The sequence below is a fragment of the Muscardinus avellanarius genome (genome assembly GCF_963383645.1).
Source record: "Muscardinus avellanarius genome assembly, chromosome: 12".
Classification (NCBI taxonomy): Eukaryota; Metazoa; Chordata; class Mammalia; order Rodentia; family Gliridae; genus Muscardinus; species Muscardinus avellanarius.
Window position 1 is genome coordinate 65,381,854 of NC_137798.1, and position 25,574 is coordinate 65,407,427.

Here is a 25,574-nt window from a genome sequence, read left to right on the forward strand (position 1 = left end):
CTTGCTAGGCAAGAGCTCTACTACTGAGCTTGCATTATGACTTTGTTTTTCTAGATGTATTATTTTAAGAATTGAGGTTACTTAAAGATTAAACTAATAAAGTAGAGATGAGCTTGGTTTTAAAATACAGTAAGTAGATGTTAGCTTGGCTGATTTTTTTTTTTTAATAAAGAGGATATGAGTGTATACTTTATGTCTCTGGTGTATCTTATAAAAACTCCCCAATATTAGTTGTGGTGATTATGTCATTCATGAACTTACCTTAGAACTCCATTTACTCTATTGTTTTAAAATTCAGTTTTGTAGTTGATGGTCAGTGTTATTTTTTTGGGGGGGGGCACTGGGGATTGATCCCAGGGGCATTCTACCTGTGAGCTACACTGCCCCACCCTGCCCTATTTTATTTTTATTTTGAAACAGGGTCTTACTAGGTTGATAAGAGTCTTACTACTTGCTGAGGGTGTCCTTGAACCTGCAATCCTCCTGTCTCGGCCTCCCAAGTACTGGGAGGCATATGCCACCATGCCTGGCTGCCAGTGCTAATTTGATAGTCTTTCCTTGATAATTATTTATGGGTTTTTGGGTTTTTTTTTTGCAGTATTTATTTTTCCTCTTCAGTATTTTATTACTCATATTTTCTATCAAGATTTATTTTTTCCTGGGACATGGGATTGAACCCAGAAGCATTTTACCTCCAAGTTACATCCCCAGTCTTTTTTATTTTTTTGTATTGAAACAAAGTCTCACTAGGTTGCTGTGAGAGTAATTACTGAAGTTGGCTTCTTATTTGCAATCTTTCTGTTTCAGCCTCCCAAGTACTAGAATTACAGGCATGTGACTTCCAAACCCAGCTAAAAATTTATATCATTTTGTTTGTTTTCACAAATTTCTATAGTTTTGAGCCAGGCATGGTGGTACACACTTGTAATCCCACTACTTGGGAGGCTGAGACAGGAAGATCACAGATTCACGTCCAGCCTCAGCTACTTACTGAGGTCCTCCACAACTTATCAGACTCTGTTTCAAAATAAAGAATAAAAAATAGGGCCGGAGGTGTAGCTCAAAGGTAGAATGTCCCTAGGTCAAACCCCAGTATCACAAATAAGGAAAAATAATTTTTCTATACTTGTGAGCAACTAGGGATGGGTTTTTTTTTTAACAATCCAGTGAGCTTTATAAATTTGAAAACACTTTTATTAATTAAAACTCATTTTCTCCTTCAGAAAGTCTATTTTTATATGTCTATTTACTCCTTATTACTGATTTTTTATTTTATTTTATCCAGTTTTCCTTTGAGTCTGTTTATTGAGCAAATACCAGTCGATGGTCTGCAGTATGCTCTTGGCTAGGAGAGTTGACCTACGGATTGAAAAGAGGCACTCCAGCTGGGCATGGTGGCACACACTTGTAATCCCAGCATTTGGGAGGCTAAGCTGGGAGGATCATAGTTCATGGACAGCCTCAGCTACTTATGCCGTTTTCAACTCAGTGAAACCCGGTTTTCAACTCAGTGAAACTGGGGCTGTAGCTTGGAGGTAGAATGCCTCTGGGTTCCATCCCCAGCACCACCACAAAAAGAAAAAAGGAGAAAAAAAGAGGCACTCCTGTAGAGCTGGTACTTGAGCCAGGCGTAGTGCTGCTCTCCAGTGCTCCCAGCACTTGGCAGGCTGAGACAGGAGGATCACAGGTTCAAGGCCAGCCCCAGCTGCTGAGTGAGACTCTGTTTCAAAATAAAAAATAAATAAAAGAGGGCTGGCGGTGTAGGATGTGGGAGGGGAGTAGAACGCCCCTGGGTTCAATCCCTAGTACCCCTCCAAACACACACACAAAGAACTGATACTTGAGATATGATTAATGAATAGAAATTAGACTAATGGCTAAGGTAATAGCTTTTTAGATAGAAGGAATAGTGTTTCATTTATCTCCAGGAAGAAAATGCACCATGTGAAGTAAGATAAAGCTGATTAAGGTAGGGGCCTGACCATTCAGGCTGTCATGTGAGCTATTTTGAGATGTTCTTTATCCCCTAAACAGTGGGAAAACTTTTTAAATTTTTTCTTGCTACTCAGGATTGAACCCAGAGGCATTCTACCTCCAAGCTACACCCAGCCCTATTTTTTCTTATTTTGAAACGGGGTCGCACTAAGTTTTGGAGGGCCTCACTAAGTAACTGGGGCTGGCCACAAACCTGCAGTCCTCCTGTTTCAGCCTCCCAAGTACTAGGATTGCAAGCATGTGCCATGACACCAGTCTGTTTTAAAACTTATAGAAGTGATGTGGTCATATTTGTATATCAAAAAGTCTGGTTAAGCTATAGATTGGAAAATAAATTTTAGTGATGTTGGGATGCCTGTGAAGAGACAAAATAGCTCGTATTCTGCAGTGAGAATAATGATAGCTTGGAGACTTTTGGGAAATTTAATCAGCAGAACTTGATGAGGTAGAAAGAGGTGTCTAAGATGTCCTTTGTTTCTTTTTACCTTCGTGAATGAAGGTGCAGTTCCCTGGTAAAAGCCAAAGTCATATGGAAGAGTGCTTAGGAAGCAACAGAGAGAACCAGGGCCTTGGTGTAAACCTTGAATAATGACTTGGAGATGAGGATGAGCCTACAAGAATGGAAAAACTGTGGATAGGAGAAAAATGAACTGTGTATCATTTTGAAAAGCCAGTGGGAAGAATGTTTCAAGAGGGACTGTTGTGTTAATGCCACCGTGAACCATCGATTAGATGGCTAAAAGTGGCCAAAAATGAACTTGGATGACCAGAACTACATTTTGGAGTTTCAATACTTTTTTCAAGAAGTTTAAAGATAAGGGAGAAGTAGCTGGATAGCTAGAGTAGAATGAATCACGTGAAGTCTTTTCATGAGTTACATTTGAGTGTCTTTAAATATTAAATTCCAATTGAAAGCAAGAAATTGATATAAATGAGAAATGGAGGATAATATTGTGGGGTTCCTAAAAAAAAAAAAAACACCACCTATATGAGATTCCTTTGACGCATAGACTGCAACTCTAGTAGAGGGATTTATGATTGATAGGACAGAGTGATGTATTAGAACAGAAATCTATGAAGATAGAGTAAAATTTAAGAGAATTCCTTAGCCAGGTGTGATGGCAAATGCTTGTAATCCAAGTACTTAGGTTGAGACAGTAGGCTCACAGGCTTGAGGACCACCTCAGCAACCCAGAAAGACTCTCAGCAACCTAGTGAGACTGATTCAAAACAAGAAAAAAAAGTATAGTTCAGAAATAGGATGCTCCTGGATTTAATCCCTAGTCCACAAAACAATTTTTAAAAATTCCTTAAAATGACCTACTCATTTATTTTTTTCTTTTTTCTGTGGTAATCAGTGTGCTATTCGTATTCTTGCAGTCTTTAGTTCAGTGATTGCTTTTCATTTCCACGGACCTGTTTTGAGAGTGTCTTTTAAAAAATTTTTAGCCTGCTGTAATTCGGCGTTATATCTTGGTAGGTAGAGTTTACCTCTTTTTTTTTTTTTTTTTTGAAACAGGTTTCTTAAGCCAGCAAGGCTGGCTTCGAACCTGTGCGATCCTCCTGTCTCCGCCTCCCAAGCATAGGGATTACAAGCGTGCGCCACCATGCCCAGTGGTAGAGTTTACCCCTTTTTGACTTCTGAGTTTTATATTGTTTTCCTCTGTCCAGTTTTCTATTTTACTTAGTCCAAGTTCCTGAACTGGCTTTGCTAGAAATTATAATTAGTTCAAGTGTTAGTTTTTTTTTTCCCATCTCAAATGAAAAGCTTAGATTTCTTTCATTTCTACCTTTTCTTTTATACTTTCCCTTCCTACCCCCTCACTTTTAGGCCTTTGCCTTTGGAAATTTTAGAAATTTAGAGAAGAATTTATTACAGACTTGTAGGCTGAGGAAGACACTGACATTGAATATGTTCTCTGGCAGTCTCGTCTACCTTGTATGTTATATGTGAAAAGTCAGTTTTAAGATTTCCATTACTTTGGCTGGGTGTGATGGCGCATGCTTGTAATCCCAGCATTTGGGAGGCTGAGACAGGAGGGTTGCGGTTCGAGGACAGCCTCAGCTACTATTTAGTGAGGCCCTCTGCAACTCAGTGAGACCCTGTTTCAAATAAAGGATACAAAATAGGACTAGGGGGTATAACTTGGAGGTAGAATGCCCCTGGATTCCATCCCTAGTACCACAAAAAGAAAAAAGAAAAAAAAAATTTCTATTACTTTGAGCTGGGTGGGGTGGCACAAGCTTGTAATCCCAGCATTTGGGAGTCTGAGACAGGAAGGATCCAGGTTTGGGGCCAGCCTCAGCTACTTTTAGTGAGGCCCTTTGCAATTCAGTGAGACCTTATTTCAAAATAAAGAATAAAAAAATAGGGCTGGGGGTATAGCTTGGAGGTAGCATGCCCCTGGGTTCCATCCCCAGTACCACAAAATAAATAAAGATTTCCATTACTTGTGCATATATTGGATACTTGTACAGGAGAATTGAATTGCAAGTCCAGAAACCTAGGTACTATTCTCAGCCTTACTATTCTCAACCAAACACGCGTTTTAACCTTGGGCAGATCATTCTGTTTCTCTGCAGCTTCTCATTTGTAAAATAGGTTTAGATCATTTCTGCATTTTGGACTGATTAATGGCATAAGTTTCCAAAAGCAAATTTGTAAATACAGATACTATATAATGTATAATCATTTTTAAAGCAATGATTAGTAAGATTCCCAGTGGCAGAAAATTATCCAAGGGTCAACTTCATTTTTAAATTTGCTCTATTTTGTTCTTATTTGTTTTATTTTTGTGGTGCTGGGGATGAACTCGGGCATTCTACCTCCAAACTACACCCCCAGGCCTATTTTTTATTCTTTAGTGTGAAACAATCTCACTAGGTTGTAAAGGCCTCACTATGTAGCTGAGGCTGGTTGAGAACTTGGATCCTCCTGTCTCAGTCTCCCAAATTCTGGAATTACAAGCATGTGCCACCCTGCCTGGCTCCATCGATATTCTTATTATCATATATAACATTGAGATGACTATCTTGGATTACAAAAATATAGTTTATTAATTTCTATGCCATGTGGCTTAGGAAATTAAAAGTGCTTTTGTGAACCTAAATTATGCTTTACAAGCCAGGCATGGTGGTGAATGCTTATAATCCCAGTATTTGGGAAGCTGAGACCAGAGGATCCAGGTTTGTGGCCAGTCTCAACAATTTAGGGAGATCCTCTACAACTCAATGAGACCCTCTTTCAAAAAAAAATAGGGCTGGGGGTGTAGCTCAGAGGTAAAATGTCCCTGCGTTCAATCCCTAGACACACACACACACACACACACACACACACACACACACACACTCACTATGCTTTACAGAGATAGGTCTGCAAGCAGTGTGTTTCTTCACTGAATCCCAGCAGTGTCTGTACTCCTTAATATTCTGTAATTCAAAAAACGTGCAGTACAAAACAGGCATGGTGGCACCTATAATCCTAGCTACTCAGGAGACTGAAACAGGAGTATCCCAAGTTCAAGGTCAGTGTCAGCAATTTAGTAAGACCTTCTCTCAAAATAAAACGAGGATATAGCTCAATGGCAGAGCAGCACCACAGGGTTCAATCCCCAGTACTGCAAAACAAACAAACGAATGAATGAATGAATGTTTATGCCAGAGGTGAGCTGACTATTTTTCCTAAACCCTTTTTTTTTTTTTTTTTGTAATAAGGGTTGAACCCAGGGTATTATACTTCTGAACTTATTTTGAAACAGGGTTTTACTAAGTTGTTGAGGGCATTACTAAGTTGCTAAGGCTGGCCTTGAACCTGTGATCCTCTTGTCTCAGCCTCCCAAATTGAGGTTACAGGATGTGCTATAACACCCGGCTTTTTATTTTTTTAATTTATTTTTTATTTTATTTTTTATTTTTTGCAGTACTGAAGATGGAACCCAGGGGCATTCTACCTCCAACCGACATCCTCACCCCTATTTTTTATTCTTTATTTTGAAACAGGGTCTTACCAAGTTGCAGAGAGCTTCACTAAGTCACTGAGTCTCTCCACAGATCACAATCCTCCTGTCTCAGCCTCCCAAATGCTAGGATTACAAGCATGCACCACCACACCCAGCCTTTATTTCTTTATTTTAAAACCAGAGTCTTTGCCGGGCATTTGTCAATTTAATAATAAGGTGTATGTCAGTTTAATAATTTGACTAAATAAAATATTATTTAGTTCACTTTTACAAGTAAACTGTGTGAGCATAGTATTTATAATAAGTAAATACTTTCTGTTATTTATTTAATTAGTTGCAGTATTTATGTAACATATAGTTGACTGCTTCACCGGGACACTACAAATTACTCAGGAAGCAAGATTTCTGAGGTGCCTATTTTATCTTCAAAGAATTATTTATTTGATAGCTTCATAGACAGCTGGAAAGTAGCTAGTGGGCTGACTTATGAAAGGGAAAGTAAGAGCCCTGTTAGGTGAAGGCAGAATTTAGATGTGGTTGTATGCATAGGACTAATTCGGACTATAGTAATAATTAGCTTCCATTTGATGAGTGCCTTATTTTGGCCAGACTATATGTGGCTAATTTGTAGCCATTACGTTGTAACAATATCCAGAGGTAAGTATTAATAGTCCATTGTACAGATGAAGAAGTTAAGTAGGCAACAAATGTCTTAACCATAATACTCTCCACTCACACACCCAGCCTGTCTAAGGAAATAGAGACAGATGATGCTGCCCTTCAATTAGATGACTTGGCTTCACTGTGGCTGTTTCTTCATTGGTAATGTATTTTAGTGCTGTTTATGAATATTAAAGAAGTTATTACATATATAAGACTTTAAAATAGTGCCTGATTTATAGTATCTCCCCCATAAATGTTACATATTATTACTAACCCTGTACCTACCCCTTATCTCTAGTTGTTCAGAGTTGATTATGTGGTCTATAGGTAGAATGAGGAAGAAAGCCAGGGTCCCAATCTTATTTCTTCTAGAAGTAAATAAATTTTAAGAGAAGTCTATGTTTTAAATTTTTGTTTTGGTTTTCATTTATCTTTACCTTTTAATGAGCAGTTAGTTGTTTCCAATGTTTGCTGTTATAATTCTCCAAGAAGATCATTGTGCATGTCACCTTGGACAGATTGGAGAGTTTCTTTAACACAGTGTGTTTCAAGCCTTTGATTGTGTCCACAGTGAAAAATTACCCCTTGGTTTAGTAAACACAAATGTACCTCTGGAATAGAAACTTCAGGAAATCCTATTTACTTACCTTTGCCATCCAGGATGTACTTACTCTTCCTTCTTTTTAAAATGCAGGTCACATACAACCCACTAAGTTGATTTCATCACCTAAATGTGCACCGTTTATAAAAAACAGTACTCTGAGATACATATTAGAAGTGGAATTGCTGAGTTGTTGTTCATGGACATCTTCAACTTCACTAGCTTCTGCCATTAGCAGTATCGGGGAGTGCCTCTATACCCATATTCATTCTATTTTTTTTATTGTTAGAAGAAAATTGCCTTCCTCTATTTAAAGTGTGTTCTAAAGGATACCATATAACATGTAGGGGCTGAGTGTGTAGTTCAAATATATGGCCCTTGCCTAGTATGCATGATGCTCTGGGTTTGATCCCCAGCCCTGCAACAAAAAGTACATAATTCAGAAGTTTTTGATTCAAGATTAGTCATAACTGGTGTCGGAAGAAAGATTATTATGACTGACTTCTCTCTGACAGAAAAAAAGTATAATAATATAATATCTATATTATATGGAATATTTACAATGGGCTAGACACTGTAAGAAGTGTATTGTGTATTATATTTCATTTAATCCTCATAAGAACCCTGTAAGATTAGCACCTTTTTATACTGATGGAGAAGAGAGCAAGCTTCAGAGAAGTTGAGTAGTCACACAGTTGCTATAGATTCTAAACCCATTTTGTTCTAACTTCATAACATGGGGATTTTAGACAATTCTTAGAGGAAGTATGTCATCCCCTCTCTCATTGGTTTGACTTTGACTACTAAATGTGTTTGTGAGTTTCACTCACCCTTTTTCTTTTTCTCCCCCTTAAGATGATAGTCTTTTTTCCTCTAAAGCTTTGTATTGCTGTTTCTATCCTGGAATAATGGTCTTGATTGACCACATTTTGAGTTGATTTTCTCTTTGGCCCTCATCTTCTATACCCTAGACATTCCATCTGAGTTTTTCCAGTGATTTGCAACCTTGTTGTGCCTCAGAGTTGATTATGAAATTTTTTAAATACATGGAAGCCTAAGTTTTAACCCTGGCATTTGGACTTAGACATCTTCATTTTTCAAAATGTCCACAGATAATACTATTACACAAACATGAATTGAGATCTGTTGACTTAGTTGTTAATGGTGCCTTGTCAGCCAGACTTTAATTAAAGTTCTGATTCTTTTAAACTTATTAAGTGAGTGACACTAGCTAAATTCTTTAATCTTGGCTAAGACTCATCATCTTACAGAGTTTATATTAGTACTCACTTTACAGAGTTGTTGAGATTAAAGTAAATATGTAAACACCAGAGTGATTCAGAATTCTCAAACATTGTCTGCTTATAAGGTGTCACCCTTATCCTTCCTCCAATTAAAATACTCACTTTTGCATTAATGTATATCAAGTTGGTACTGGAAAAGTAGTATGATAAATATCACCATAAAGGATGAATGCTGGCTAGTTTTCATTATTTACCTTCCTTTAGTGAAATCTTAATGGGGAACAGAGGAGTAGGCATATTATTTTATCACAACAGTCAGCAGGTCTTCTCTGTGTATCAGTTTGGCCCTACAAGGAAAAAGAGAAAGGTTGCTTGGAAACTAAATATTGTTTTTATTTTGCTCTTAGGGTTTTTTCTTCTTCCCTTTCCTCACTCAGCATTACTAGAATCATCAGTCCTCTACTTTCAAAACTGCATATTAATTGACCGAGTTACTTTTCCCTTCCCATAATTATCCCTTCTACCCATCTCTTCATTATCTCCATTCTCTGTTCATTTCTCTATAGCCTTCTTTCAGATTGCCTTTAGTTGCAACTCATTTGAGTACTTGGACCCCAAATCTCTATATCCTAAATTGTTACTCAGGTGAATGCTAACCTAAATCTTGACCTACTGTCTCTCTGCCGTCTGGGGCCATGAGAAAGGATTATAGATTGGTTGTTTTTAGGCTTTTCAGTAAGGCTGTCACTAGACTCTTTGGTCTGCTTTACAATTTATACCCTAATAGTTATATAGTAATGATACATGTTATTGCCATTAGATTAATAGATTATAAGTAGACTAATTTTGTTATATATAATAAGTTTTGTCACAACTTATTGGCTTTATCAGAGACTGAAAATCTCATGGAAGAGGTCAAATTTGAACTAGACCTTGAAGGATGAGTGTAGGTTTTTTTCTGTGAGGAGAGAAGAGAGGCAAGGGATTATGGTTAAGGAGACTTAATGAAAAGGATCTGAAATTTTGGAGCTTTTTTTTTTTTTTTTCCTTTTGCTTTTTCAGAGGGTTTATATAGTGGAGTGAAATGAGAGTGTTTGGAATCATGTTTTAGAAATTTCTGAATGTTCACCTATGGGGTTTGAATTAGTAGGCCTTTTTATGTCCTATGAATTTATTTTTTCTTGATTTTATAAACTCAACTTTAAGATGTTCAGTGTATCCTTAACTGCTTGGCCTAGTAAGTTGATGGCTACTGCCAGTCTCCATTCTACCTCAGGTGGTTGTGCCTTAGAATATTAGATCTGATCAGCTCTCCACTATGCCCAGCAATAGTTGTAAATTCTTACTTAAAGCCTCTTTTTTTTTCTCCTAAAAAGATTGTTGGATCTGTGTTTTGTTTATAAGATAGCTATTGACTTTCTTATTCTCTTTCTTTGCAGACCTAGAGAATCAAGACATAATGGGAGCATTTTTAGACAAGCCAAAGATGGAAAAGCATAATGCCCAGGGGCAGGGTAATGGGCTGCGATACGGACTCAGCAGCATGCAAGGCTGGCGAGTTGAAATGGAGGATGCACATACGGCTGTGATCGGTTTGCCAAGTGGACTTGAAACATGGTCATTCTTTGCTGTGTATGATGGGCATGCTGGCTCTCAGGTTGCCAAATACTGCTGTGAGCATTTGTTAGATCACATCACCAATAACCAGGATTTTAAAGGCTCTGCAGGAGCACCTTCTGTGGAAAATGTAAAGAATGGAATCAGAACAGGTTTTCTGGAGATTGATGAACACATGAGAGTTATGTCAGAGAAGAAACATGGTGCAGATAGAAGTGGGTCAACAGCTGTGGGGGTCTTAATTTCTCCCCAACATACTTATTTCATTAACTGTGGAGACTCAAGAGGTTTACTTTGTAGGAACAGGAAAGTTCACTTCTTCACACAAGATCACAAACCAAGTAATCCACTGGAAAAAGAACGAATTCAGAATGCAGGTGGCTCTGTAATGATTCAGCGTGTGAATGGCTCTCTGGCTGTATCAAGGGCCCTTGGGGATTTTGATTACAAGTGTGTCCATGGAAAAGGTCCTACAGAGCAGCTTGTCTCACCAGAGCCTGAAGTCCATGATATTGAAAGATCTGAAGAAGATGATCAGTTCATTATTCTTGCATGTGATGGTATCTGGGATGTTATGGGAAACGAAGAGCTCTGTGATTTTGTAAGATCCAGACTTGAAGTCACTGATGACCTTGAGAAAGTTTGCAATGAAGTAGTCGACACCTGTTTGTATAAGGTAGCTAGACTTTTTTTTTTTAAAAACATAGATGATTTATGTTATATTAATTACTACTCATTTAATCCTCTTAGAGCCTGTAGCTCTCAAAAATAAGTTTCTGACACAGTTGCAAGATACTTTACCAATTATGAAAATGTAGGAACAACCTGATATGGTGGCACATGCCTATAATCCTACTATTGGGAGACTGACACAAGAAGGTCATTGGTTTGAGGATAGTCTTAGCAATGTAGTAAGACTCTTAGCAACCCAACAAAATCTTGTTTCAAAACAAAATTTAAAAAATGGGTAGACTGGCTATGTAGCTCAGGTAGAATGCCATTGTGTCCACCCCCACTAACACACACACACACACACACACACACATATAATTTTTTAAATTAATTACTCAGTTACCATGTATGCAAGAGTTAGAAATTAAATGTTTAGCCTTAATCAGTTACCAAGCTTCTTAATAATGTAGTAGATCATCAAGGGTGAAAAAAGGTTATATCATAGTGCATGATTTAAAAGAATAGGGAAGGTTAGGTCTCAGTATCTCTTAGTGAAAAACTCGTTAGAATTTCAGTACTTTTAATCTGTGATACCTCAGTTTAATCTGTAGCGCTAACAAAGGGACTTTAGTAATTATTTGGTATGATATAATAGAAATAGCCTTGGACGTGGAGTCAGAAGAACTTGTTATGAGACAGTATGACTTCAGGTAAGTTGTTTAAACTTTCTGGAAAATCAATTTCTTTAATTGTGAAAAGGATAGCTATCACCCTGTTTCATGGGGTTGTTGGGAAGATCAAGTGGGGTCATGTACATGGATGTGCTATCTCAACTCCTTTATTTTATTTTATTTATTTATTTATTTATCTATTTATTTGTGGTACTGGGGATGAAACTCATAGGCATTTAACCCTATTTTTTATTCTTTATTCTGAAACAGTGTCTCATTAAGTTGCAGAGGGCCTCACTAAATAGCTGAAGCTGTCTGCAAACCTGGATCCTCCTGTCTCAGCTTCCCAAATGCTGGAATTACAAGCTTGTGCCATCATGCCTGGCTTTTTTTTTTAAAGAAATTTATTTATTTATTGTAGTGCTGGGGATGGAACTCAAGGGCCTCTACCTCTGGGCTATGCACCCCCAGAGGAAGACCTATTTATAAATAGACCTCTTTATTTTTTTTATGTGGAAATAGGGTCTCATTATTTTGGAGTACCTCACTAAGTTGCAGAGGCTGCCTTTGAACCTACAGTCCTCGTGTCTCAGCCTCCCAAGGACTGGCATTACAAGCATGTACCACCATGACCAGCAGCTCCTTTATTTTATAAATAAGGAAACTGAAGCAAGAAAGAGGCAAAGGAACCTGGGTTCAAGTCTTAACCTCTGTTACTTTTATACTCTCTTCAGTCTTGAACAAATTGTTCAACTTTTTTCAGTTATAAAATGGAGATAATAGTATCTGATTCATAAGACTGTTGAGGATCTACACTGATCTTAACATGTTTACATATATAATTGCCTAGTCTAGCATACCTAGTTAATGCTGCTCTCTTTCCTAGAGAAGTTATAATTTGATTTTACAGGATTATGTAACTTTGGTAGCAGCATTAAGACTAGAAAATCTAGGTTCTTGAGTTAGGTTAAGTGTTCTATTTCTGGGGGGGAGGGGTGGTACTGGGGTTCCTGGAAGCTCTTCTACCTCCGGGCTACACTCCCAGACCTATTTTGTATTTTTTAAGTTTGGAAACAGGGTCTCTTAAGCCAGCGCGGCTGACTTCAAACCTGCGTGATCCTCCTGTCTCCACCTTCCATGTGTGGGGATTACAAGCGTGCACCACCACGCCTGGCATTAAGTGTTCTATTTTATCAGTAATGTTCATTAATTCATTCTTTGTTTTTTTTAACTTCTGAGAGTATAGTTTGATTTTGTTTTAATACATAGAAATAAAAAGTCAACATAATCTTCGTAGTTTTATATGCACACAGCTCAATTTAAAATCTTAATTAAGCCGGGCGTAGTGGCGCACGCTTGTAATCCCAGCACTTGGGAGGCTGAGACAGGAGGATAGCACAGGTTCGAAGCCAGCCTCAGCTACTTAGTGAGGCTCTCAGCAACTTAGCGAGACCCTGTTTCCAAAATAAAATATAAAAAATGGGTCTGGGAGTATAGCCCGGAGGTAGGAAGCCTCTGGGTTCCACCCCCAGTACCACCAAAAAAAAAAAAAAAAAAAAAATTAAATCTTAATTAAATCTTATCACACTTAGATATCAGTTTATGTAATATCCAGCACACGTTTTTAAAGGGCAATAGAGCGTGCTATCAGTTTCAGAGCTTTGGGAAGACTGAACATTGATTTAAAATACCTATATTCTTTGTAACTAATTTTAGTATGAGTGAAAATAGCATACATTTGTTCTGTTTATTCTTAGCATTTGAGAATTAAGTTCTTGTTAGCCAGATTTAAAATTTTTTGAGAGAATTATCAGATTGTAAATTATGACTTAGATTCTACTTTATCTTTTCTGCATTATCCTATTTTAAAAATTACTTGCTACCTTAACATTTCCCTTATTTTACATAATTTTCCTCCAAGATATTTAAATATTAAGTTGTTTGTATTATTTATTACTGTAAGGCTAATTTTTTTCATATAGCTGACTTAAATAAAATGTAAAAGTTAACTCCAATTACCAATGGGAAAAAGGGAGTAGAGAGGCCAACATCAATCACCCCCCCCCCTTCGGTACAAGGGATGGAAGGGGCATTCTACCTCCAAGCTACACCTCCAGCCCTATTTTTTATTCTTTATTTTGAAACAAAGTTTCACTAAGTTGCACAAGGTTTGCCTCCCTAAGTAGCTGAGGCTGGCCACAAACTTGCAATCCTCCTGTCTCAGCCTCCCAAGTACTGGGATTAAGGTGTGCACCACCATGCCCGCTTCAAGTGTTTTAATTATAGCAGAGCAGTTTGAATGCTTAGATGTCTTTAAAAATGTGTGTGTGTGTGTGTGTGTGTGTGTGTGTGTGTGTATGTGTGTGTGTATACACATACACACTAAATTAGGCCAGCTTTTTTTTATTATGAGAGTTAAAAACTGATTTATAAACATCACATATGTAGTTTTACTTCTTTTGTTTTTTGGGTTGGTGTTTTTTTTTTGTTTTTTTTTTTTTTGGTGGTGGTATCAGGGGTGAAACCCAGGAACTTTTCTGCCTCCAGGCTATACTCCCAGGCCTAATTTTTACTTTATTTGGGAACAGTGTCTCACTAAGTTGCTGAGAGCCTCACTAAGTAGCTGAGGCTGGCTTTGAACCTGCATGATCCTCCTGTCTCAGCCTCCCAAGTGCTGGGATTACAAGCATACACAACCACACCCACACCCAGCTTTAGTTTTACTTTTTTTGTTTGTTTGTTTGATGGTACTGGGGTTCCTGGAAGCCCTTCTACCTCCAGGCTACACTCCCAGACCTATTTTATATTTTTGAAACAGGGTCTCTTACGCCAGCGCGGCTGGCTTCGAACCTATGCGATCCTCCTGTCTCCACCTCCCAAGTGCGGGGATTACAAGCATGCACCACCACGCCCGGCTAGTTTTACTTCTAATTTCATGCTTCTACTTAGCAAATATACTAGTCCAGAAATTTGTTATTATTTTAAATGTAAATTTATCAAATATGCAAATAACTGCAGGTCACTTTCTGATTGTAAAGAAAACACTAGCCGGGCGTGGTGGCGCACGCTTGTAATCCCAGCATTTGGGAGGCTGAGACTGGAGGATCACAGTTCGTGGACAGCCTCAGCTACTTAGGCCCTCTCCAACTCAATGAGACCCAGTTTCAAAATGAATAATAAAAAATAGGGCAGGGGGTATAGCTCAAGGTTGAATGCCCCTGGGTTCCATCCCCAGACCCACAAAAATAAGAAAACACTAGCATTTTTTACTGTTATGTGGAGTGAACGTGTATGTGTGTGCGTACTTGTGTTAGGTATCACTGCAAGTTAACCACTAGTACTAGGTTACTAATAAATATTGAAAACTAATTTTGCTTTATAGAATGTCTAGAAATGATTGTTACTGTGGGATTTAATCTGTAATGTTTCTCTCCTGCCTTGGAGTGTTGGTTATACTGTACATTTGATATGCTGTGCGGGTGCAGCTGCCCCCCCCCATATACATATATGTATTTTCTTAAATATAAGATTTTTAACTAAAACAACTAATTGACTTAACTATAGATACTTAAGGTTTTCAAAAGCAAAAATGAAACCAAAATATTTTCTCCAACTTTTTTCTTCCCAGGGAAGTCGAGACAACATGAGTGTGATTTTGATCTGTTTTCCAAATGCACCCAAAGTATCACCAGAAGCAGTGAAGAAGGAGGCAGAGTTGGACAAGTACCTGGAATGCAGAGTAGAAGGTGGATCATTTAACAAAAAATAAGTAGCTTTATTAAAGAAAAACCTCAACACAAGCAAACTTTAACATTTTAGCTTTTAGTTCTTTAAATGCCTTAACATCTAGTGTTTAGTGTACAGAAGTGGGAAAGGGTATTCTGTAGTACTGTGTAGAAGTATGTATGTATTGTCCTCTCACACGTTAGAAATCACAGCTAGTGTGGCCCATACATTCTGTTCAGGATACTCTTGTTTTTTAAAGATTAAAATATATGAGTTCTAAGTTCTTAAAGAAATCACTGGCATGAGTAATTTTATGCCAGGAAGATCTTATTTGTGGTTTGTTTATGCCATTTTTTTTTCCTGTGAAAAGCTGTGTATGTTAATTTAAAATCTAAAATCTCTAGAGCTTCTTTTTTTCCTGGTAACCGAAAAGATCACAACCTAGTTATTAACAACAGTAATATGCCACAGCTTTAAAATTTTTGTTTTAAACTGTTGCACAGCTTTTTGCTTAAGCCATAAACTACTGTCTCATCTAAGCAAGACAGCCTGAAATAGAAGACATATAGTTCTCTACCTAGCAGAAATGTAACTACTGCATAAAATAAAAAAATAAGTTGAGAATTCTAGGAGTATATTTCTTATGATTCTGCAAATTACCTTGAAACAATAGAAAAATATTTGTACCTGTCAAGTGCAATGCCTTTTAATATTTGGAAAAAAAGTTTAAGTAATCTTTAATGTAGCCACTACTTGATATTAACGTTGTCTCCCCCAGAAAATTTTCATGTACTGCAGATATAGATTATACAGTTCAGTTAGCAGAAAACCCTAATATGACTTAAATGTTGTAAAAAATGCATTTTGGGCTCCAGATGTCATTAATTTGCACGTTAAAGACTTCTAATTGCATGCGAGCACTGACCTACGACATTGTTATACCCCACTGTGCTTACGTTATTAAAATTAGTATGCAGTTGGGTTTTTTTCTTTTTTACTGTTTGATATCAATCATAATCAGTCTGGTATTAAAATCATGATTGGTTTTGATTTCCAGTACTGTCTAGAGCCACTAATAGTTTTCATTGACCTCCCCCACTTGATAGTGGTTATGTCTAGTATATGTTTGTACTACTTAGTTTTCATTCACTGGACGTACTATTCAGTGCATTTTTTCCTCATTATTACCAAGGGTTTGGGAACTTTTGCATTTTAAATTAGTCACTTCAGTATAAGCTACTTATAGATAATACAGTTAATATTTAGAGTGCTATAAATACACTGATTTAGACTGCTGGTTAGTGGAGAATTATGAAACCCTAAGAATAATGTGTATAGGGTTAAGTTGGTATTTAATGTTTTGGCACTTTAACTTGGGAATACGTGTATTTCTTAAGGAAATAAATCAGTATTTTTACCATGAAATGGGATCAAATTTTAGAAATGAATTGCTATTTTTAGTGTGCATTCTCTATTCTCTAAGTGTTTAATGGAATTATGAAATATTCACTTTACATTATTTTGTTACAATATTAAGTTTTATATTACTATTAAGCAACAGTTGCTATCTGGACATAGTTTACATTAATGCACAATTTTTTTGAAATGTTGAAGTGTTACACTTGTACCATTTAATTTGAAATTATATGTCATAAATTAAGTATGGTATTCTTAGATTTGATGAGACTGCAGCTAGAGAATAAATACTACATTATTAAAACTGCTGCTATTTAAAGACAAAATAAGAATGTAACTGTTTGCGTTGTGAAAGATGTTGTATGTCTTAAGTGAAGAAATACTGCATTCAGTTTTCAAGACAGACACCAAATATCTTTTTCTTCCTTTCTTTTTCTCTTTTTAAAATACATGCCTTGTCTAAATTGGTCTGACCTACTAAACTTCATTTTATTTGCTTTTAACATTTTTGGCTTCTCTGTCTATGACATAGAAAAGGACAAAGATTTTCCAGGCTCTCTTCTCCTATTGTGTGTGCCCTTCTGATGAAAGGATTTAACTCATTATTTAACCACACTATTAAGTTTGTGGTCTTTCTAAGCCAATTTACGATTATACTTGTATATGTATACTTTTAAAAATCATTGCTACTGACTACCTGAACTAATTTGGAGGTAACTGACAGAATCCCTCAAACTGGATAGAGCAGCAAGGGGGAGAGGGAGAAGCAGAATGTGTTTGTGTATGTATGTGAAACATGGATAATACTATACCTATATATTCTTTAAAGAAAGCACTCAGTCTTTTTATAATTTTAATGAAAATGTGTAGTCCAAGAGCAATTAAAGGAATATTTCTTAAAATTTATTTCTTCTTTAAAAGCAGAAAGAAGCAAAGCTAGTGTAGTAGTAATGTTAAAGTAGTTTAAATGGATTATCCCACATGGGAACAACAAATATTAACTGTTTTTAATGGCTTTCATTATTTTATAAAAAGAATTTGTTTTCCTGTAATTTTCTTCACAGTTAAAACATCCTAACTTACATTTTAACAAAGATGTAAGATAAATCAAATATAAATGGATTGAGGTAATGTTTTTAGACCTGAAACCATCATTGGTTGAATTTATCATCAGTGTTCACTTAATTGTATCTAGTTATCTATCCATATAATTGTATTGGCCTAGTAGAAGACTGTATGTTAAGTGTATTACAGTTTTAGAATGTGAAATTGTGTAGTTTAGGTAAACATCAAATCCCTTTATTTTTGTATAGTAGATTTCCAGCATTAGAACCATGTAGAATAAATATAATAGATGTTAAAGATTATACAATAAAGGAACTTGGCAAACCAAATCTGAGATCCTTGCTTTTTGTTCAGATTTAAGAATGGTTTTTTAAAAAAAGGCAAAAAATAATAGATGGTAAAATTTGGCCTTTATTCTAAAAAGACAATTTGAGTCATTTAATGAAGTTTTATGGGTAGCAATGTCTGTCTTTTAATATGTGCCTTTAGTGATGAATTAATATTTTAAGGCTTGATCAAAGGATGAAAGATCTTTATTGTTTATTTTCTAAGGTATTTACAAATTGAGAACTAGAATGATAATTTCTTATCCCAATAATGACAAAGAAAATACCATTTCTTATTATAAACATTGAAAAACAAAAACTGAACACAACTTGAACATATAATCTACAAATACCTTTGGCTTGAATTTGTATGTAGAGTAAGTATGCTAAAACTTTTAAGTGAAAACTTCTTATACTCAGTTTTAGAGTTCTTCGTAAGGTTCTTTGTTCATGAGTTTTTATATTCATGATATAAATAACAATATGCATCTGTATAACCCTGCAGATCATATCATTGTACCCATTTTATACTTTTATACTTTTCTTGTTTTAAAAAATTTGTCATGAAATTTAGACTTTTTCCATTTAAGGCTTTGCTGAAGTAATCAATGAAGGAAATAGTGTGTATTTGTATGATGTCTAAAGATATTTTAGAAAATTGAGCTGAGAGTGATGTTCAAGTATATAACCTAATGTATGCATGCTACTTAAGTATCATTTTGCATATGTAAAAAATGATTTGGGTCAGTATAATCAATAAATTCCCCTATACTTAATTGGTTTTTTCAAATCTTGAAATTTTTTTCCAGAAAAAAATATTTTAATCTGTGCAATGTATTTTACAGGACAAAGTTCAGGAAACATATATCCAGTCTAAAGAGAGGAGTTGATCTCCTCAGGAGAGGAGTAACTAGTTTGTCTCTTAAGAAAGGATGTCTTCATTTGTACACACATGTCCTTGATTATGTAACACATCAATTTAACATGAAATATTTTTCTTTTCACATTTTTATCTTGTTTGCATTCTTTGAAGTTAGTCTTTTTTTGTCTTTTTGTGCATCCTTTTATTATAAATTTTCAACATCAGTCTGATTTTCCTTTTTAATGATACCAGTTTAGAAAATCTCAGATGTGGTAGATGCCATCTTTAAAAACTTAAGTTATCTTTGTTTCAGTTTTTAAAATTAAATTTGAATAACACTTACAAAAAAAGTACTTCTGATTCCCAGAAATCATAAAGAAGCAGGGGGAAGGCGTCCCCGACTTAGTCCATGTGATGCGCACATTAGCGAGTGAGAACATCCCCAGCCTCCCACCAGGAGGTGAACTGGCAAGCAAGTAAGTTTAGTTTTCACAGGCTTTATCTCAGTATATGAAACTGTTAGTGTCTCTAGATCAAATATGTATTTATCTAATTTCTATAGTGGTGTGTTTACCTGTGCTTTCAAATCATTTCATCTGTGATGTCAGTGTATTTTAGTAGAAGGACATATTTACAGTCGATATCAGAATGACATTTTTTGTAATTAATTACTCTAAGTCATATCTTCAATGGGAACTTGAGTGACAGTGATTTCCTTCTAGAAGAGAATAATAAGATACTATGGTAAAAGAATTTTTTAAACTAAATTACATGACCACTTCACTGGTCGTGGTGGAGTACACTTGTAATCCCAGTACTTGGGAGATTGAGACTGAAAGATCTCAGGTTCAAAGCCAGCCTCAGCCACCTAGTGAGACCCTGTTTCCAAATAAAGAATAAAATATAGGCTGGAGGTATAGCTCAGAGTTAGAATGCCCCTGGGTTCAATCCCCAGCACTGCAATGAATGAATGAATGAATGAATGAATGAATGAATGAATGAGTAACATGACACTGTAAGAATCCAAGTAATAATAGTAATAGTTGTAGTAGTTGTAGCAGCAGCAGCATAATTTGATTCCCCCCCCCCCGGGTCTGGGGATGGAACCCAGGAGCATTTGACCTTGGAGCTACACCCCCAGACCTATTTTTTATTCTTTATTTTGAAACAGGGTCTCACTAAATTGCAGAGGGCCTAAGTAGCTGAAGATGTCTGCAAACCGTGATCCTCTGGTCTCAGCCTCCTGAATGTTGGGATTACAAGCATGTGCCACCATGCCCGGCTTAATTTGATTTTTTCAATCCCTGTATAACTTAATACTCCAAAGATTTCTCTTCCAACATCAGAACCATGTTTCTATTTCTCATTTTCCCACTGTTTTTGGTTGTTGATTGATGATTAGTTTTGGGCATTCAGGGAGATAATTTCTTGCATTTTTACCTTTAGTTCATAGGATGGACTAATTTGTGATAAATATTAAGCTTACATCTATACCTAATATTTATTGGAGAATTCAGACACTTTTATAATTAAATGCTTAAAACACTTTACTTCAACTATCTAAATAATTGACCTTCAAAGATATACTATTGACTAATTTCCTTGATTCTCAAACTGTATTTTACTGATTCTTTGTAATCATTTCACTAAATGATGATTATAGAAGCTTCTGTTTGAAGCTTTTATTTTTAGGGAACTTCTGTATAACCTTCTATGATATGGCTATAAAATTGCTTCAAATCAATTTTGAAAATGGGAAGGCTATAACTTAAGGACCAGTACAGATTTTTTTTTTTTTTTTTTTTTGTACTGAGGGTGGAACCCAGGGACTTTTCTACTTCTGGGCTATACGCCCAGATCTGTTTTATACTTTATTTGGAAACAGGGTCTCACTAAGTTGCTGAGAGCCTCACTCTGTAGCTGAGGCTGGCTTCTAACCTATGTGATCCTCCTGTCTCCGCCTCTCAAACGCTGGGATTACAAGCATGCGCCACCATGCCAATTTTATTTGAAAATCCAGTACAGATTTTTAAATAAAATATTATTCAAGCTGGGTGTGGTGGCACAAGCTTGTAATCTCAGTACTCAGTCTGAGACAAAAGGATCACAGGTTTGCAGCAAGCCTCAGCAACTCAGTGAGGCCCTCTATAACTTAGTGAGACCCTTTTTCAAAATAGAAGAATGAAATGGGGCTGGGAGTGCAGCTCAGAGGTAGAATGTCCCAGGGTTCTATTCCCAGTACCAAAAATTATCAAAACATGATTTCTAGAGTTACTATGGAAATGTATCTCTAAGATTGGCATTGCTGTTGGTGACTCCTAACCTCTTACGCTAGTTCAAATAGAAGATGACCATGTGGAATATTGTTGCTTTGGGCATTTTGTTTGTTTTAAACCATGACTTTCATTTTCTATTATCTGGATTGGTGGAATGCTAAATATTAGAATAAGTTTAGCCGGGTGTGGTGGCGCACGCTTGTAATCCCCACGCTTGGGAGGCGGAGACAGGAGGATCGCGCAGGTTTGAAGCCAGCCACGCACGCTGGCTTAGGAGACCTTGTTTCTAAATAAAAAAAATATATAATAGGTCTGGGAGTGTAGCCCGGAGGTAGAAGGGCTTCCAGGAACCCCAGTACCGCCAAAAAAATAATAAGTTTACCTGCTTAACAATGAGGTACAAATATCTCAAAGAAAAGCTCATTTATTGACAGCAAGAAAGAGAACTAAATGATTTCCAATTGTAATAAGTTTTAATGAACATTGGGTTGTGACTTATTAAGAAATGTACTTTCTGAAGAATTAATTGTTTGCATTTTTTCAAAATTTAGGCGGAATGTAATTGAAGCCGTTTACAATAGACTGAATCCTTACAAAAATGATGACACTGTAAGTAGCATTTTCGCTCCTTTTGCTTTTCATTCCTCCCACTCTAAATGCATATCCTTCCTGCCTGTTTTTGCAGAGCTGTGCACTGCACCCATTTTCTTACACACACCTGATTGATTGCTCTGATCTCTGCCTGCATCACAGTTCTAGTGATTTGAGGACATAACCATGGTGAGTGGCCACCTCTCTCAAAAAAGAAGAAAGCGCCTTTGAATTATTCCGATTTTTTTAAGCCTTTACAAAAATCAGTTTCAGAAAGCCGATGAAGCTCCATCAATTTTTTTTTTTAATTGTTGGATAATTTTACTACTTGGACTCTGGATTATTCTGAGTTTTTATAAGCAGCTACAGTGGAACTTCAAAATATTCATCTCCATTAATAATTTGTCTAGAATTCTGAAGCTTAAATATTAGAGAATTCTATTTCTATAAATGGATATTAAATGCCATAGTCTTCCTCTTGCAGTTCTGTTGTAGTATGTTCATTGGAAACTAATACCTTGCGGTCATTTGGGCATAGCTCTGAATATTTTACTTATTACATTACAGAGCTTGCACAAATTTGTGTTTCTTGATGTCTTAATTTCTTGAGATGCAATAAGTTTATAAAAGTGATTTTCTAAATACAGATTGAATTTGATCAAAACTAAAGTTCTTTTTCATAGTTTTGTTGGTTTAGTTATATATTTGATCAACCTCACAATAAAATCATTCCAAATATTTTCCAAAATCAAAGTAATATTTTCAAAACCAAAAAGGGCCAATTCTTTGCACACAGTACTGATATTTCATACACATACATACATACATACAAACATACTTATATACTTTAAAAAAAACTATATTCTAAAAGTCACCTTTCAAAACTTAGCCAGGCACCTATATTCTCAGTACTTGAAAGGCTGAGACAGTTGGATTGCAAGTTTAAGGCCAGCCTGAACAATGTAGCATGACCCTCTCTCATAATAAAAAATTAAGAGCAGGGCAGGTGGTGCCTGCTTGTAATTCCCAGCATTTGGGAGGCTGAGATGGAAGGATCGCAGTTCGTGGATAGCCTCAGCTACTTAGTGAGGCCATTTGCAACTCAGTGAGACACTGTTTCAAAATAAAGAATAAAAAATAGGCCTGAGGGTGTAGCTCGGAGGTAGAATGCCTCTGGGTTCCATCCCCAGTACCACAAAAAAGAATTTAAAAATTTTAAAATTAAAAGGGCTCAAGGTATATCTCAAAGATAGAGTATCTCTGGGTTCAATCGCCAGTACCACAAATCTTTATCTCTTTTTTATATATTTATCTTTCTTGCATTATCCAGGAAGGTAGTATACTTGGATTCCTCTGAGTTTTGTTTTGTTTTGTTTTTTTGGTGGTACTGGGGTTCCTGGAAGCCCTTCTACCTCCGGGCTACACTCCCAGACCTATTTTTACATTTTTATTTGGAAACAGGGTCTCCTAAGCCAGTGCACGCGGCTGGCTTTGAACCTGCGGGATCCTCCTGTCTCTGCCTCCCAAGCGCGGGGATTACAAGCGTGCGCCACCATGCCTGGCTTCCTCTGAGTTTTGATTTAATTTCTTCTGTTTCTTTTTATAAAGGACTCAGCGTCAACTGATGACATGTGGTAGAACTGCTCATCTAGCCATGGAGTTTACCTTCACCTCCAGCGCAGAGCGCAGCTCAACTTTGTTGACCCTTTTAACATCCAGCCTCACTTCAGGACGGGGATATGACATGGGTGAGAGCGATTACACCAGAGAACTTCAGCAGTACAACAGCTAGCCCAGAACTGAATTTTTTTTTTTTTTGTAAATTTGAGACTTATGTAAACGTGATTTCAAACCATAATTCATGTTGTAAATCAGACTCCAGCAATTTTTGTTGTATGATTTTGTTGGATTTTTTTTGTAAAATGTAATTGTACAAAATGCTCATATTTAATTATGAACTGCTTTAAAATCACTATCAAAGATACAAGAAATGTTTGGCTTGTTGTGTGATACAACAGATATATAACCCTTTCAGGTCATGTTATGTTTGGATTTGGGGTTGGGACAGGGAGAGTAGCAGCCATGTCTGCTAGATGTTCAAACATGCACATGATTATGGAGTATAATTTCAAAATCTTACAAAGACGAACATCCAAGGAGTTATGGAAAACTATCTTAATGTTCTTGGCAAGAAATTGGCATTGCTGATAAAGCCATTCCCTTCATTTAACTTTTTCAGGATGTTCTGTCCTTGTTGCCATGAATATTGCAGGTAATACAGTATATTTATAAGAATAACAATCTTGGGGCTAAAATGCCTTGATTCTTTGCACCTCTTTTACAAGTCCTTACATTTAATTACTAATTGATAAGCAGCAGTTTCCTACAGAGAGTGGGAACTGCCACATTTTGCTCTCATGATTGGCTGGGCCTGCTGCTGTTCCTAGTAAGCTATTCTGAATTCCATTTTATCAATAAAGCTTGATTTAACAAACAAGAAATTTAATCATGTATGTGTAATTCCTCTTTTACCCCGGCCTTTTAAAACACCGTGCCATTGTAAATGAGATGTTTCTCATCAGGAAAGGTGTTGGTCTCTTTTAATTGGACGATATTGTTTCAGGCACAGATGGAACTGTTTCCCTTCCATTAGAAAGACTAAAAGATTTAAGTCTGTTGTTTCTTAATCTGTTTTTTAAATAAGTTTCTTTCAGACTGCTTAGTTTTCATTAATATGTGCATCAGCTTGAATTTGCCTACTGTTTAAAATAATTGTCAAAGTTTGACAATCTAACGCTCTATGGTAGGTGTGTGTGCGCGTTTGTGAGTGTGTGTTTGCCTGTGACTTTTTTAATTGGCCCATGTCTTTAGAATCCAAGTGGTTAAGATGTATTTGTGATTTGAAATATAGCATGTTGATAATATTTAGCTGTTGGCCTTTAAAAATAATCTTCAAAGCTTAAGGAATTGTAGATATAAAAATATCTAATTTAATTTAGGCTTAAATTTCTCTAAGCATGTGAAAGTAAGTTTTATAATGTCACATTGAAAAGACTACTGTTCTGTACCCTTCTGTATTTTTTGTCTCTTTAGGTTGAATATTGTATTTATCACCATGTAATGGAATCAGTTAGTAGGCAGATTCCCCACTAGAAAAATAATAAAATGTAAGATTAAAATACAACATTAAATATAAAATCAAAACTTTGTGTGTAAAAACTAGCATAATCCATTTTGTTATATTTGTTTTTTTCCTAACTTGGAAATACATATCTGTATATATAGCCTTAAAACTAATGTAAAGTTAGGGGAATAGTAGGAAAAGTAATGCGAAGTGTCTCAGATTTAAGTAGTTACATACCAGCAAACTTTTCATTATCCCTCTTGTGAGGTGATTAGATGTAACTTATTGTATTTAATTTATATCTTAATCCAGCATGAATGAAGAACTGAAGTACTATTTATATTTAAAAATTCCTAACAGTTGGAATTACAGAACCAATTCCATACTTAACTACAATAAATGCTTAATGTCTAAATCTGTGGTAGAGTGCGAAGTATAATACTGTTCTAAGTTACGGCTTTGCAAGCAGCTAAATGTGCATTTAATGAACACCAGTGCTTCTAGCATAGATTGATTAACAGGCATGCTAGGATTGAAAGCTAAATCTATATTACAACAAGCCAGTTCCTTAATTTTTTTAAACCTCAAGTTTTTATTTTCAGAATTTTTAAAACCTTGAACTGTGGTATCTGTTGAAATGCAAAACTTAAATCATGTAAAATGAATGATGGAAAGCTATATTTCAAACCATAACAGCATATGTAGGACCTTTTTTTTGAGAGTAAACAAAAAAAGGAAATTAAAGTATTTCTCTTAAAATTATCAG

At 36.1% G+C, this 25,574-nt stretch overlaps 2 protein-coding genes across 2 annotated transcripts in view; both read left to right on the forward strand.

Moving 5' to 3' along the window:
* The window catches only part of SIX6 (SIX homeobox 6), a gene marked incomplete at both ends in the record, with an annotated part of 288,574 nt that overhangs the window by 87,976 nt on the left and 175,024 nt on the right, over positions 1-25,574 (forward strand). The window lies entirely within an intron of this gene.
* PPM1A (protein phosphatase, Mg2+/Mn2+ dependent 1A) lies at positions 9,907-23,322 on the forward strand (the record flags this gene model as incomplete). Its single annotated transcript, XM_080707468.1, has 5 exons — positions 9,907-10,755; positions 15,051-15,168; positions 19,185-19,293; positions 21,645-21,702; positions 23,293-23,322. The coding sequence occupies exons 1-5, from the start codon at positions 9,922-9,924 to the stop codon at positions 23,320-23,322; spliced, it is 1,149 nt and encodes a 382-aa protein (XP_080563594.1). The 5' UTR covers positions 9,907-9,921.